General features: G+C 48.5%; 1 protein-coding gene and 1 pseudogene across 5 annotated transcripts in view; both read left to right on the top strand.

Moving 5' to 3' along the window:
• Nucleotides 1–885: 885 nt before the first annotated feature.
• The window catches only part of MYO5B (myosin VB), a 337,885-nt gene continuing 323,182 nt past the window's right edge, over nt 886–15,588 (top strand). For 4 of the 5 annotated variants that reach the window (XM_081562009.1, XM_081562003.1, XM_081562010.1 and 1 more), the window contains exon 1: nt 886–1,291. In XM_081562009.1, the coding sequence (XP_081418135.1) occupies nt 1,265–1,291 (27 nt within the window). In that variant the 5' untranslated portion in view covers nt 886–1,264. The remainder of the gene's footprint in view (nt 1,292–15,588) is intronic. The other variant, XM_081562023.1, reaches the window with a different exon arrangement.
• LOC145534828 (cofilin-1 pseudogene) lies at nt 12,576–15,288 on the top strand (annotated as a pseudogene).

Genomic DNA, 15,588 nt, shown 5'->3' with positions numbered 1-15,588 from the left:
CCAAGTGATTCTCATTGACGAGGCATGGTTGAGAAGGGCGGCAGGTGGACTAAATGGGGGTCCTGCTTTCCACGTGAGAAGGTCTTAAACAGGATGGGTCTAAGAATCACCCGTCAGGCAGTGGGGCTCCGGAAGAGCCGCAGACATGGATGCTCTGGCTGAGAACTGCTTTCAGAAGTCGTCCCTCGTTCAGGTACAAATGCCAACCCAGAAGACCGCGTCTCCTCCTACAGCCCTTGCTCTCCCTTTACAGACTCCTGCCAATACTTTTCCTTTTTGGCTGAGATTTCTACTTTTCTTTGGAAGCCGAAGAGAGCGCGAAGCTGCCAGGTGTCACTGGCAGATGCGACCCAAGTAAATGAGACAGAGAAGGCAGAGGGGCTGGGAGTGTGCGTGAGAGGGAGGAGGGGGGAATGTGAGGTTTCCCAGAGAGGCAAACAGTTCTCCGGTGGGGCGGCCGGGAGCCTAGTTGGAAGCTGTGGGTGAAATTTGCAAAAGTGAAGAGTTCCGACTCGCACCTTGCTTCCGCTCAGATTTCAGCGCGGGGCGCTATTTGGTGCAGACAACCTCGAGTACCTTCAAATCGTCTTTAACAGGCTACCCATAACTGAATTTTAATAATGGGAGTGTTAATGCCCAGGGAAAACCCACAGGAAAAATGTATGAAGCCTTTCGGCCGCAGGCGTCTCTCCTTTTTATTCCTCTTTTCCCTTCTCTGGTTCTTCCTCCTCTTTGTGTTTTGCTTTCCTGGTCTCTCTGTGTGCCCGCCCAGCCTCCCCTGGCACAGTCCGCGCGGGGGGCGCGCCGGGCCGGTGCAGGGCTCGCACCTGCCCCGCGCGCGCCCGGCGGCCGGCAGGGGGCGGTCGGCGATCGCTCCGCGCGCGGCCCCGCCCCGGCCCCGGGGACCCCGCGGCGGCGGGCCCGGCCCCCTCAAGGCTCGTAGGAGGCGGCGGCGGCGGCGCACCGGCCGCGCGCCCGCCCGCTCCCTCCGGCGCGCTCGCGCCGCCTCCCATACCTGAGCGGGGAGCGGCGCCGCGGCCTCCTCCCCCGCCCGCCGCCGCGGGAGTAAAGGTCGCGCCCGCAGACAGCGAGCCGGCCGCGGCGCCTCCAGGAAGCCGGCGGGGCAGGTCGGAGAGGAGGGAAAAGAGCCGAGAAACTCTGGGGCAGAAGATGGCGCCGGACGGGCCGGCCGAGGACTGAGAGCCGCCGGGACCTGCCGCCCGCTCCGGGCACCGCGTCCGGGTTCGGCCCGGCCGGCGCGGTCATGTCGGTCAGCGAGCTCTACAGCCAGGTGAGCGCGGGCCGCGCCGAGCCCGGCGCGCGGGGGAGGGCGGCGGGAGCGCGGCCGGCTGGTGCTCCGTACCCCCCGGCTCCGCGGGGGCGTGGGGGCGCCGGCGACTCCTCGGAGCCTCCCCGCTCCGCGCCGCCTCCGAGCCCCTAACTTCGGGTCGCGGAGAAAGTTTGGCTGTTTCGGGAGCGCCCCGGCCAGGACCGTACCCCGGCTCCCCGACGCCCTGCGGTCGCTGTCCTCGCCCCGGCTCAGTCCGGCCGAAGCCCCCGGCACCGTCCGGCTCGGATCCCGGGCCGCGGGGACCGCCCTCCCCACCCCGCCGCCCGCGGTGGTCCCCTACTCGGGGACCTCACCTCGGTGCTCTGCAGCGCGATCTTCCGAGGGCGACCCTCTCGCGTGCCAAAGAGGGGGAACCCTGAAGTCGGGAGGTGACGCTCTCGCCTGCCAAAGGATCTGAATTCGGGGGGGTGTTCCTCCATTTGCGGGGTGGGGAGAAAGGGGGGGCTCCATATGGGAGGCGAGGCGCGGCGGCAAGAGGGTGGGGAAGCCGCGGGTCTAAGGATGCTAGAGGGACCTCGGGAGGGCGCGGGGAGGGCTTTCTTCCTCGGCCTTGGGGTGGGTATTCTGAGGTGGTCCCTCCAGGCGGGCTTCAGTCCCTGCGGGGAGGGATTGGGAGTACTGCAGACCCCCGGGGTGGAGTGTGGGATTTCCAGGATGTCCTCAAGGTCAGAGTGGATGTGCGGGACTCGGTCCTCGAAGTCCGGAGAACAGGTGCGGCGGGGCGGAGGCGGCCCGGCTTCCGCAGCGGTTGCCGCGATTGGAGTTAGAGACCGGACGCCGCTCCCCTCCCCCTCAGCGGCCACCGCCGCCGGGGCCCCCTGGGGTTTGCACTTGGCTCCGGCGCGGGGGGCGGTGAGGGGCCTTTTTTACGTTCGCACCCCATCCCCCCTTAAAAATTTTTTTTTGAGTTCTGGATGTCCCCGACACTTCGTCTGCCGGTTTGTTTTCACTGCGGCCGGGACATGTTTGCCGGTGCCTGGTGCCCACCTGTCCATGTGTGCAGAGGGGTGCCTGGCGCGCGCGCGGGAGTGTGATCCCCAGGACACGCGCGCGGGGGTGTGATCCCCAGGACGCGCGCCCGGGCCAACCAGTCTGGGCGGGGGAGGGACAGGTACTTCCGCATCCTCACCTGGAGACTTCTCGCGGTTGCCCCGCACCTGGGTGAGCCCTTCAGCTCCGTGGGCTGGCCGCCCCCTTTCCTTTTAAGGACTTTTCTAATCCCTTGCCCTCTTGGAGGGGGACAGGGCCGAGCCCAGATGACACGAGGTTGGCAGTGGAGTCTGTAACCGGGCTGGAGGCGGGGTCGCCCTCACCGAGTGCGTCTCCGCCGGCCCCAGGGGTGCCGGCTGGGATCGCTGATGAAAGACCGCTTCTGGGAAGAGGGGGTGTGAGGCTGGAGCCGGGGAGTGCACTCGCCGGCGTTTCTGGTTTTGGAAGAGCGCCCCATCCCGTTGACCATTGGGAGTCTTGGGAGGAACCCTACAAGCTTCAGCTTTCAGGTCTTCCCCTGAAGCGGGTTATCTGGTACCTCAATGGGAGGAACCAGCGAGGCAGGGAAAGATCTGGAGTGTGTAAAGCGCTGAACCTTACGAAAATACCGCTTGTACTCCCAAGTAAAATGAGTGACTCAACCGAATATACCTGCCGCATATCCTATAGTATTTATCAAACGATAACTAATTGCTGTGTTACATGAAGCTAATGGACAATTGAATAAACCCTTAATTTTTGGAGCCCTGATCTTGAAAAACAAGAACATCGGGTTGCTTTTAAAGACACCTTTCGGGGGAAACACCCAATTTGATTTTTAGTTAGAAATAAGCATATTGCATGTTAATTATTAGGAATGATGAGTTAGTAGGAGTCTGAACTAAAGTTCCAGTGTACTCTCTCTTGACTTATTGATAATAAAGGACAAAATGGTTCTTGAAGAAAAGGTCTTGGGAGGGCACTCAAGGCGCTTAAGAAAAAAAGTAGCTTCGTTGGTATGAGGGTTTGGCATTCTTAGTCCAAAAGCAGTCTTAGCATTTCTCCCTAAGGCCCAGGGATTGTACCTCACTGTTAATGGGTTTCTTGTTCTTAATCATGTTTTAGGTTTATGAATCTCAAATTGAGATTTTTCTGTGGCCCACACAGTAGCTTCCAACCAGATTGCATCTTGAGCGGCTGTTACTTTTTCTGGCAGAGTTGAACACACTTACGTTTTACTACGAGGAGCAGTTGTGCTGTTTCCTCACCATGACCGTCCCACTCGCTAGGCTGGAGTCTCAGTATGCATATGAATCATAAATTATACAGAGAAGCCGTGCCTGTGACTTAGATTCACTTTGTTTGTTGGGGAAGATGATTCGTTTATTTTAGTGTATTATCAAAGTTGCCAATGTTCCCTTTTTTATTTTTAACTTGCTAGTGGGCTTTTCTAATGTGAGGAACACTGGGTCCAGGCATGCACTTTAATATATTATGCATGATGGAAATAATGATCTATTATGCCAACAGCATTTATGCGTGGGATGGAAATTTTAGAGCCCTTTATTGATTATACCTGTTGCTTTAGTGACATGGTATAAGAAGATGTTGTTATTGGACTGTGAGATGCTTATTTAAGTGTATAAATGAGCCTGTAAGTACTGTAAATAGTTTCAGGTAAGAACTGGTATATTGGTCTATTCTCAGTTACCCAAGAAAAGACTTTCTCTTCCTCCTTCCACATTACTGTTTTCCTGCTTTTCTCCTTGTCTATCTGTTCTCTGCAACTGGAGGCTTATATGATCTGTGGATTTTTTTGTGGGGAGGGGAGAGGTGATTTTAGTCATTGGTAGAGGGCGTTTCCCATGACAAAGGCACTCTTGTTTTCAGAAGACCCAACACCTCGCCTTTAAGACATTGCTTTCTGTGTACCGAGATTTCCCTCAGCGGGAAAAGAGGGTGAGAGTCCATGTCTGAAGCGTCCAGGGTGCTGTCAAGGTGAGGCAGCCCCAGCCGCCCATACAGAAAGGTGGGGCTAATGATGGGCTCTCCTCACAAGCGGCACCTGTGTGGCAAGTGTCAGTACTTTGTTTCCAACCCACAGGAAAAGACAGTCTTTTATAAATCAAATTATCCCAGGTCCCAGGAAGATGTCCAAACATGCCTAAGCATAGTAAACATGATTTGATTATGGTAGTTGCAGAAAATAGTCTGGTTTTTAAAGTATGAAATATATAACCTCTCTTTCAGGCTGATGAATGCAACCCTTCTCTATACGAGGGTTATTCTGGATGAAAAATTTAAACACTGCTCTCTGAATCCTGAGGTCTGCAGTGTGCTACTTTGGTTCTAGCCATCAGTGAGAGTGAAAGTCGCTCAGTCCTGTCCGACTGTTTGCAATCCCATGGACTATACAGTCCATGGACTTCTCCAGGCCAGAATACTGGAGTGGGTAGCCTTTCCCTTCTCCAGGGGATCTTCCCAACCCAGGGATGGAACCCAGGTCTCCTGCATTGCAGGTGGATTCTTTATCAATTGAGTGGCTGGGGAAATCACCAGGCTGACACCAGCACCTTCAAATACTCCCTTCCCTGCCTGGCTTCTAGTTGATAGGTGGTATCTGAGCAGAGGACTTCTGAGTGCTGATAAGAGGTGACTTTACTAGTGGACATGCCCTGTGTGTGTCAGTGATGGCTTTGAGCTCAGGGGGCCTTTACGAAGGGTGCTATTTTGGGGCCAGTCCTTTGGAAAATAGAACGTGTGCTTATGGGCTGGTGTTCTCGAACTGTCTCTTACCTGTGCATTGGGTGACATGGGCTTCTCCAGGTATCGGTCTGGAAGGCAGCAAGAGGCTCCTGTTTCCCTGGTACCCACTGGTAGAGACACGAGGGCCTGGCGAGCCGCTGCTGTCATGCTCTTCGTCTGCCCTGGACGGCCTCCTGCACGCTTCCTGGCGCTTGCTTCCTCCCAGCACTCAGCACCTGGGTCTCTGTCAAAGCTTCCTGGAGCCTGAGAAGTGATGTCCACCCCCTCACCACTGCGAGGGACAGTCCTTTAACCAACAGGAGTATTAGAGCTGTAGCTCCCAGTTCCCTGGCCCTGGGAACAGGGCAGCTCTCTGCAAGGCCCACAGTTTCCCGAGTGCCTGCACAGGCTGAGCAGAAGTGCTTCCACTCAGGACTTTCCTGACCATCACACCCCTAGGGGGCTTCCTTCCCTCCCCCAGGTCACGGCCCCCTCCCCTTTCCCAAGAGCCTTGCCTGATAGAGCCCTTAGACAGGGATCCTCATCCCAGGGTCCGACGTGGGGAACCTGGATGAACCAAGCGCCACAGTGGCTTGGCCGGGTGGGCGCTGAGAAGCTCCAGGGCTCTTGGCCCCTTAGGGCTCCGTGTCCCACACTCCCGTCTTCCTTCCCGGCCTCATTCTCTGCCTCACCTATTGCTTTCCTTCCATCCCTAGCTGTCTGTCTGTTTCTTCTCCCCTTGCCCAACTGGGCCTGCAAACCCAGTGGGCTCTTCTTGGCTCTGCTGATGACCATCAGAATTCCTGAGTTTGTTTACTTACAGAACAGAAAGAGACGCACAGAATTAGAGAACGAACTTACAGCTGCCTGCGGGAAGGATGGGGGTAATGGATAGTTAGGGAGTTTGGGATGACATGTACACACTGCTCTGTTTAAAATAGGTACCAATGAGGACCTGCTGTATAGCACAGGGAACTCTGCTCAATGTTAAGTGGCAGCCTGGGTGGGAGGGGAGTTTGGAAGAGAATGGATAAATGTTTATGTATGGCTGGGTCCCTTTGCTGTTCACCTGAAACTATCACAGCATTGTTAATCAGCTATACCTCAGTACAAAATAAGAAGTAAAAAAAAAAATCTTAAAGCTTTGCACAGAAAAAAAAAACTTCCCAAGTTTGCATGCAAATTGTTAACCAGTTCATAGGGCATGCTCTCTGCCTGCCTGTAATCTGTGTGCACTGAGCAGGCTTGCCCTGTCCACCCTTATTGATAGTTTCTGCATCACATCACGTCTCCCTGGTTAGGCTGAGATCCTAGAGAGCAGTTGTTCAGTCGCTCAGTCATGTCTGATTCTTTGCGACCCCATGGACTGTAGCACATCAGGCTTCTATGTCCTCTACTATCTCCTAGAGTTTGCTTGACTTATGTCCACTGAGTCAGTAATGCTATCTAACCATCTCATCCTCTGTCGTCCCCTTCTCCTCCTGCCCTCAGTTTTCCCCAGCATCAGGGTCTTTTCCAGTGAATTGGCTCTTCGCATCAGGTGGCCAAATTGTTGGAGTTTCAGCTTCAGCATCAGTCCTTCCAATGATATTCAGGATTGATTTCCTTTAGGATTGACTGGTTCGATCTCCCTGCCGTCCAAGGGACTCTCAAGAGTCTTCTCCAACACCACAGTTCAAAGACATCAGTTCTTCGGTGCTTAGCCTTCTTTATGGTCCAACTCTCACATCTGTACATGACTACTGGAAAAACCATAGCTTTGACTAGAACCTCAGTCGGCAATGTGATGTCTCTGCTTTTTAATGTACTGTCTAGGTTTGTCGTAGCTTTTCTTCCAAGAAGCAAGTGTCTTTTAATTTTGTGGCTGTGGTCACCATCTTCAGTGATTTTGGAGCCCAAGAAAATGAAGTCTGTTACTGTTTCCCTTTTTTCCCCCCCATGTATTTGCCATGAAGTGATGGGACCAGATGCCATGATCTTTGGTTTTTGAATGTTGAGTTTTTTTTTTCTGGGTTTTATTTATTTATTTATTTTTAATAAATTTATTTGTTTTAGTTGGGGGCTAATTACTTTACAATATTGTAGTGGTTTTTGCCATACATTGACATGAATCAGCCATGGGTTTACATGTGTTCCCCATCCTGAACCCCCCTCCCACCTCCCTCCCCATCCCATCCCTCTGGGTCATCCCATTGCCCCAGCCCCGAGTACCTGTCCCATGCATCGAACCTGGAGTGGTGTTCTGTTTCACATATTATAATATACATGTTTCAATGCTATTCTCCCAGAACGTCCCACCCTCACCTTGAATGTTGAGTTTTAAGCTAGCTTTTTAACTCTCTTTCATGATAATCAAGAGGCTCTTGAGTTCCTCTTCACTTTCTGCCGTTAGGGTGGTGGCATCAGAGGCTGTACGAAACACTTTGGTCTCCACTGTGTGTAGTATGCTCTGCCTCATACCCAGTAGGGCTTTATCTGGGAGATTGCCCCCACCCCTTGTGAAACCTCTGACCTCCTACTGGGTGTGAGCTGCCTTATAACTGTGTGCTGACACCAGGCCTCTTAATAGAGCTTGATTTTCAGCTGCTAGTTTCTTCTGATTTCCTTTTTGTTGATGTGTTCCTAATATTTCATTTCATTAGCTTCAGGATAGCCACCCATTAGACTTTCTGACAGCTCCAGGCCTGGTTGGAGTCTATCATTGTGCTTGTTTTGTTCAATAGAAAGATGGCATTCTCCTGCTGTTGGAGGGCCAGGGCTCCTCTGAGTAGAAACTCAGTAGACATTCTAAATTCTGGCATGCATGTGTATGTGTTTGATACTGTCATTTTCTATGGTAAGGGTTAGCCATTAACTATACTGTTTATAATATATAAGTCTACACACCACCTTCTCTAGATGATAGAGTATTTGTCACTATTCATACAGAATCGTCATGGTAAACCTGGATAGGTATGAAATACTGGTTGACCTCTGTTTTCTAATTCAGTAGGTTCCCAGGAACCATATTAAAAAGCAGTCCATTTTAAAGTGAGAGGAGTTATGTGTGCCCTGATATTCTTGTCTACAGAAACACGTTTTGCATCATCATTGGACAATAAGACCTAAATTCACAAAGTCAACAAACAAGCCAGCATGCCCCGTGTGCCATGAGAGGAGAGCAGGTACTCATAGTTACAGATGTCCTATAGCGGCATCGGTCAGGGCTTGGAAAATGAATAAGTACTGGATACACGTGGAGACTGGGAACAGCACTGTCAGTAGGAGACAGTAGTAGAGTGAGTTTAAGCATGGACAAGGATGACGAATAGCCATAGAAGTAGTTTAAAAACTCTTTATGAAAATCTTAGCCTTATAGAAAAGTTGTAAAAATAGAGTTTCTGTGTATTTATTCACAAATTCCCATGATGTTAACACCTCATAAGTGCATTGTAATCATTGAAAGCAGAAGATGAACATTTGTGCAATACTATTAACTTGTCTACAGACTTGTCTACAAGCCTGATGGGAATTTCCCCAGGTTTCCCACTACCAACCTTCCCTGGCAGGAGCCCATCTAGGATTCCATGTGGTGTTTAACATCACAACTGCCTAGTCTCCTCTGTTTGGTGACAGTCCTCAATTTCAGCTTCCCCTTTTGACCTTGGCACTTTGAGAGCATTGGTCAGCTATTTTGTAGAATGAACCTCAGTTTGAGTTTGTCTGATGTTTTCCCATGCTTGGATGGGAGTTATAAATTTTTGGCAAGAACGCATCAGAAACGATGTGCCTTCCTCACAGGAGATGGACCATCTCAGGAGATCTGTGATCAGTGTCTTGGTACAGGTGGTGTCACTTTGATCCCTTGTTTAAGGTGATGTCTGTCAGTTCCCTTTTATTGAAGACTGAGTGGTAGGTGTGCTTATCACTGTTTGTTTATAGTCATTTAGGGATTACTCAGGTTAGAACTCAAATATCTGGTTATACAGGCAATGGGAGAAGAGTCATTTATGACCTTGAAGTTTCCACTATGAGGATGGACAGAAATAAAGAAGGCAAAGGATAATGCTTGATTTTGACACTGAGTTTGGGGTGACAGTGGTTTGTCTAAGTGGAAATATTTACATTCGAGGATGTATGAACAAGCTTAAAGGAGAAATGTGAGGTTCTGACGTTCTTGCAAATAAAAGATGTCTGGGATTTGCTTTCCTTTTAGAAATACAGTTGTCTTACAGCATGATTTTAATAGTGACAAGATCATGACCTTGGGATGGGTGGTCTCAGGCTCTGTGGCCACGATCTTGCCCTGGACCATATGGGTAGTGCGGTCACACATTCTCAGCTGTGACACGTTGGAGCACATACCTTCTGAGCTTTGATTTCTTAATCTGAAAAATTTGCATGGTACCTGCATTATAAGATTATTGAAGGGTTATGTGGTCAGACATAGGTGAAGTGCCTGCCTGGCACAGTGCCTGGCACAGTGTCTGCACTTGGCAACTGTTCATCAGCTTGTTTCCCTCTTCAGTGATGGTGCAGATGTTGGCTTCCTCTCTCAACCCATCTGGCAGGGGTGTTGGTTTTAAGGAGACGAGAGAGAAAGGGAAAAATTGCTGCAAGTACCTAACTACCTGAGGAATAGAGAACCAAGGCGTGGGGATAAAGGTTCCCATCTCCACAGCCCCCTGGGGAAAGAGCAAAAACAGTTTGAAAGAAGCTTTAAATTTAAGCTGTGCTGTCTGGTCTCCTGTTACAGCTCTCAAGGAAAATTAAAGCAATTTTTCACCATGCTCTTTTATTTTTTTTGTTAATACAAATGATTATTGAAACCATTCATATAATGCAGGAAAGGCGAGGGCTCTGTAATCCCATTCCCAGACAGCTCCTGTTAACTGCCCATGTATGCCAGACCCACCGTGTCCAGTAGGGTAAATCCAGTAGGTAACACGTGACTGTTGAGCACCTGGGGTGAGGCTGGCCTAAGCTGGGATGGGTGCACACCAGATCTTCAAGGTTGAGCACAAAAAATGAATGTAAAATGTCTCACTTAGGCTTTCTTTATGTTGATGAAGTGTTCAAATAATATTTTGGATGTAATGTAGCTACTGGAAAATCTACAATTCCACATGTGGCTTTCCTCATTTCTGTTGGGTGGTAGTGCTTTAGACTTACACATGATGCAGTCCATATAGACTTATATGTATGGCATGATCCTATTTTTTATTTTAGATCTTAGTCTACTATGGCTCTTTCACCCCTGTAGCATATAAAGATAAGTGTACCATTTTAATGGCCGCCTAACTAGGCTACTTGGTTGTACTGTAATGTTTTTCACCATCCCCATTTTGATGAACGTTTAATTGGTTCCAGTCTTTTGATACTGTAAAAAATGTTGCAGAACATTCTTGGGACCTTCCAGTATTTTTAGGGTAAGAGCCTGAAGGTGGAGTTGCTGGCGTGTACTTTTACAGGTCTTCGTTGATAAGGGCAGTAGGCTCTGGAAAAGAACCAGTCTGTTTCTTCGCTCCTCCCTGGCGCTGGTTTCCCCTTTTTAAACTGACACTAAACGTTTGAGTTTTGTTTAAAGTTGACTTTCAGTGGAGCATCTTTTCACATGCTTAGTGCGTTCACTTGTGGTTTTCTTTGATTTTCCTCTGTTAAGACATTGTTTCTAACTCTATTAATGCTTATTGAACGATTTTATTTTCAGATGTGGGACATCATGGAAACCAGAATGTTCAGAATGAAATATTACAAATATGTGTTTTAAATAAGGTACTTTGGCATGCGTTTCCCCTTTGCCTTTTAGGAGCTTACACATCTCTGAGCTCTAAGTTGGAAACCACTAGTTATGATACCTGACATTTATCAATGGCTTTTGAGCCAGGTCATTTCTAAGAGGTGTATGTTAACTCATTTAACAGTAACACTATGCTGTAGGCACCTCCATCATCCTCATCTACAAACGCGACCTCTGCCTCACTTGTCCAAAGCTACACTCCACCTGTCTGACCACTCTGTCCTGCTGCCTTCCATGAGGTTCTGCTCCATGAGGTGGGTCTGCAACATCATTTGTGCATAAAAGAAGCCCTAACAGGGAGGGTCCTTTCCACCAGCACCTCCCTGCCCTCAGCAGCAGAGAGAAAGGAGAAAGGAGGGTCTCTGAGGACAGAACGAGGGAGGTGGTCTGACTCATAGTTCTCTCCTCGGGGAATCTGCTGCTTGAGTCTTTTTGCCGCCACCACCATTCTCAGCTGCGTGGGCATCCCAGTGCTTCTTAAAACTGTCCTTCGTGAAGGAAGAACCCTGGTTTTTGGCTCTTCTTAGGCCACACTGGCCCTGAAGGAGGGTCACATCTTCAAAAAAGGCTAAATGTAACAAGCAGAAGGTGTAAATGAAACTCAATCAGTGTAACTTATTTGATTTTTTGAAAAATTTATTTTTAACTGGAGGACAGTTGCTTTACAATGCTGTGTTGGTTTCTACCACACAACAACATGAATCAGCCATAACTATACACCTCCTACCCGTCCCACCCCTGTAGGTCATCCCAGAGCACCAAGCTGAGTTCCCTGTGTTATACAGCAGCTTCCCGGTAGCTATCTGTTTTACACATGGTATTCAACTTTAAATCTAACCCTCCTTTCATTCCAGGGCACATGTCTGCTTTCTAGGCATTTTCCCTCCTGGCTCCATCTCCCTCCTGAACATCTTCCTTCTTGTCATACTTGATGTCTGAGGGGTGTTTTGTTCCCTTCCTGGGCTAAGACTGGAGAAGCAGGTCTGAGACTCCCACAGGCTCTCTCCCACCTCCCCACTTAGTTGAAGGTTTTCACATTTATGGATGTGCCCTGCTCACTGCCTATTGTCTGGACGGGTATTTGGAAAATGAACTCCCCTTCACTCAGGATGTCAGCTTACCATCAGAGACAAGGCCCTTCCTTCGGCATCCGGGACCCAGGATCCCTATTACAACTTTAACAGGGTCTTAAGCTCTTTGGGAGCTCCAAGGTGCTTTTAGATTTGATGCAAGGAGTTCCTCCAGTTGTGTGGGCCCCAGTGTAGATGAGCGCTGGTAGATCTTGCTAATTTGCTATGGGAATGATCGAGCTTATACATCTGAGCTCCAAGTTAATGGCCGGTAACGCTTGTCTTAAAATTTATTCCAGGGCCTGTAAACGGTTACCCTCCTTTGAATGATTCTAATAGTGACGTGGCCCCTGCAGGCTTTTCTCTCCTTGGCTGAAGTTCGGAGAGGAATAAAGAGGTCTATCATGGATGATACTTAATGATTTTCCTGTAGAGCTGTTGCCTTTATAAAGCTCAAACACGTAGTAGCATGAAATCCTGAAAGGAACAAGAACACCCAGGTGCCTTTTGCATGGAATTCAAAGGCTTGGCTTAAAATCTCTTCAACACTAAGTAGTTCAGGTCCCCTGGCTTAAGAGCCTCCTTGAGAAAAAAGGTACTGGGCAATAGGATGGCAGGTCCACTGTATTGTGACCTGGATGCTGTGTGTTTGTGGGGAAAGATGAAAAGGTAAGATATTTGAACTGGTAAATGGTACTGTATTCAACTATTTTTGTGTGCCCCAGACATTCAGTTTAGACTCCGGTTTAATTTCCTTTTGCCAGCTGTCCATCCAGACCCCAGTGCAGTCCCACCAGTGTTACGATGCGTGCTCAGAACATGTTACCTCACTTGATGTGATATCAGCTTAGGCGGGCTGCAGTCCACTGGGTCGCAAAGAATTGGACGTGACATCACGCACGCACAGCTTAGTGCTTCAGAGAGGAGTTCATGCAGAATCGATACCATTTTTATGAATTCTGAAATCAGCAAAATGAACAGTGTTGGCGAAGGATATACATGTGATAAATTGAGTAAAAAAGAGGGAATGAGGGAAAAGGCAACTTGAATGGGGAAAGGGCAACTAGAATAGTAGTTATCCAAGGAGGTTGAGGGTGCTGGGGGAGCAGGATAGTGGGAATAGCATTGTTAGCAGGCCGCTTGATTTCCTGACTGGTTCATGGGTATTTGTTTCATTACTGTGCTTCATCAGTTACTTACTTTTTTTAAAAAAAGGTGATTTGGTGGAAAATAGGATGAGTTTTATAAAGCCAAATTTAAAAAAGCTTTGAGGTTGTAGGTAATTTTAGAATGTGTTTCACTGTGTTTTCTTATGTGCGTGCAATGGATGGTTGGGTCTGTGTGTTTTCACAATTGCTCTCATTGAAGATGTAAGTTGAATCTTATACTTACATCCTTCACGTTCCCCAGGATAGGGTTTGGCATACTGTAGGCACTCAATAAATGCCCTTGAACTGGTTTAAAGACCACCTGTACTCCCTCACTGTTTCCAGGCCATGGCTCTTCGAGGAAAGGTCTTTTCACCAAGGAACCACCTGTACTGTAATGCTATCTGCTGTCATGTTGGCACAACTTTTGGCTTAGAGTACCCGGTGGAAAGCCCATCTGTTTTCTCTGGCACTTGCCTAAATCTATGGAATGTGGAGCCCTGTCAGGAAATAATTAATTTTTTTTTTATTATTGTGTGCAAAGGCTTAGCACAAAGTATGAACATGGGTTAGCAGCAAAACAACATTTGTGGATATGAAAGCTAATATCACTGTAACTGCGTTGGTTTTGAATACCCTAATTTTACACAATTTTGATGACGTGCATTTTTTTTGCTTTTGCCTTCTGAAGGTTATTACTTACATTAAAAGTATAATCTTGGGGGGAGGAGGGTCTCTAGAGGGAGGGGATATATGTATAATTGTGACTGATGTGCATTGTTGTACAGCAGAAACCCGCACGACATTGTAAAGCAATTATTGTCCAATTAAAAAAATAAGAGTATAATCTTATTTTTTTTCACTTAACTCAAGTTTTAACAATCTCACCAAGACTCATGGATACTTTGCATGATTAGGTCGGGGTGAATAAGAATCTCCATCCTTCATTCAAGATCAAAAAAGGATACTGGAGCTCATCAATTGTTCTGAAATTGGCTTCAAATTTGATAACATTCTTTTTCCTTTGTATGGTGGCAGAACCTTTTGCCTGGAAGGTATGTTTTGTTTTCTGGAAACTTCCAAGGGTTATTCAAAGAATGAAGCTGTTTGAGTAAGGCAAGAAATCACTGACTTACATTTCTGTTATAGACAAAATGTGACTTGCAGGTACTGATGACAGTTTTGTGCGGCCTCTTACTAGCTGTTGTCCCCAGGAGTAGTCAGGCTTCAGATGTTTTCGGTGATGAATCTGTGTAGAGCCTCCCCTGCTGTCAGAAAAATACTCATTTGAATGTAGCAGATCTGGTTTGTTTGGTTAAAAAGGCTCACCAAAATTTTAGTGACACTGATTTGTAGTCCCATTTAAATATATATGGTTGCTAATATTATTCACTTAGGATGTGGGCGTATAATTGCCTCAATGTTATGACAGGTATAATAGCGTTAATAAATACCTATTGATTTAAAAAATCAAATGAAAAGCCCATTTCACCTAATTTCCTAAAAGGCCCTTTTGAAAGTAGATGGAAGGAAGCTCCACCCATCCTTGGTGAGAAGGTACCTTCTCACCGCTGCTCTGCATCAGGCAGGATGAGAAAGGAACGCAGAGCAGTCTTATTTGCAGTTGCCAAAAGGTGGTGTTTGTGATGGATGGATAAACAAAATGGGGCCCATCCATACAATGGGATATTATTCGGCCTTAGAGAGGATGGACGTTGGTTCGGTCAGGCTCTCTTTGTTATTTCCCTTTCACGTCTAGAAACGTGGTCGCCAATACGGCTGCCTGTGGTGTCATCACAGTGTTCAGTGATGTGAAATTGTGTAAGTCTTCTTCACCAGAGGATGAAGAAGGTGGTCTTCTGCCTAAGTGAAAACACAAACCTCATGCTGGAGGAGGGTGAGGAGATGCTGGTGGGCGATGTGGGCCAGACTTCAGATGATGCTACACCACTCTTGTTACGGGCTGCCACATGAAGATGCCACTGCGCCCTCTGTAATGCAACCCGTGAGACCAAGGAGAGCGAGAAGGGGGCCTGGGAACCCTGAGTCTGCACCCCTGAAGAGCAGAGCGATCTGTGCCAGCTCCAAGGACACCATCGAGGAAAAGCTGATGGGGATCAAACATGACTACAAGCAAACTGCTCCGAGGAGGTCAAGGACCACTGCACCCTGGCAGAGAAGCTGGGGGGAAGCGTCCTCATCTCCTTGGAGGGCAAATCTTCCTGAGCCCCCGCCAGCTCCCTGCCTGGAGCATCTGACAGCTCCAGACCAGCCCACTGGGTTGCAGGCTGCCTGCTTCCTGCCAGACTGGGGGGTGCGGGGCGGGGTTCCCAGCAAGGAGAGGGCAATCCCTTCACTCCAGTTGCCAAGCAACACCCCGTACCTCCAGGACCATCCTCCTCCCTCCATCCCTGAAGGTTATGCCCCCCTCCTCAGACTGTTTTGATCTTCTGATTTATTCTTGTGTTGAAGTAGCTTAAGCTCAAATAGGAGTATGTGGGGGCTGGTGGGTGTATTTTTTAGCTC

The sequence above is a fragment of the Giraffa tippelskirchi genome, chromosome 14 (genome assembly GCF_054371585.1).
Source record: "Giraffa tippelskirchi isolate mGirTip1 chromosome 14, T2T-mGirTip1v1.2.pri, whole genome shotgun sequence".
In the NCBI taxonomy this organism is placed as follows: Eukaryota; Metazoa; Chordata; class Mammalia; order Artiodactyla; family Giraffidae; genus Giraffa; species Giraffa tippelskirchi.
This window is presented reverse-complemented; position numbering and strand designations above follow the sequence as displayed.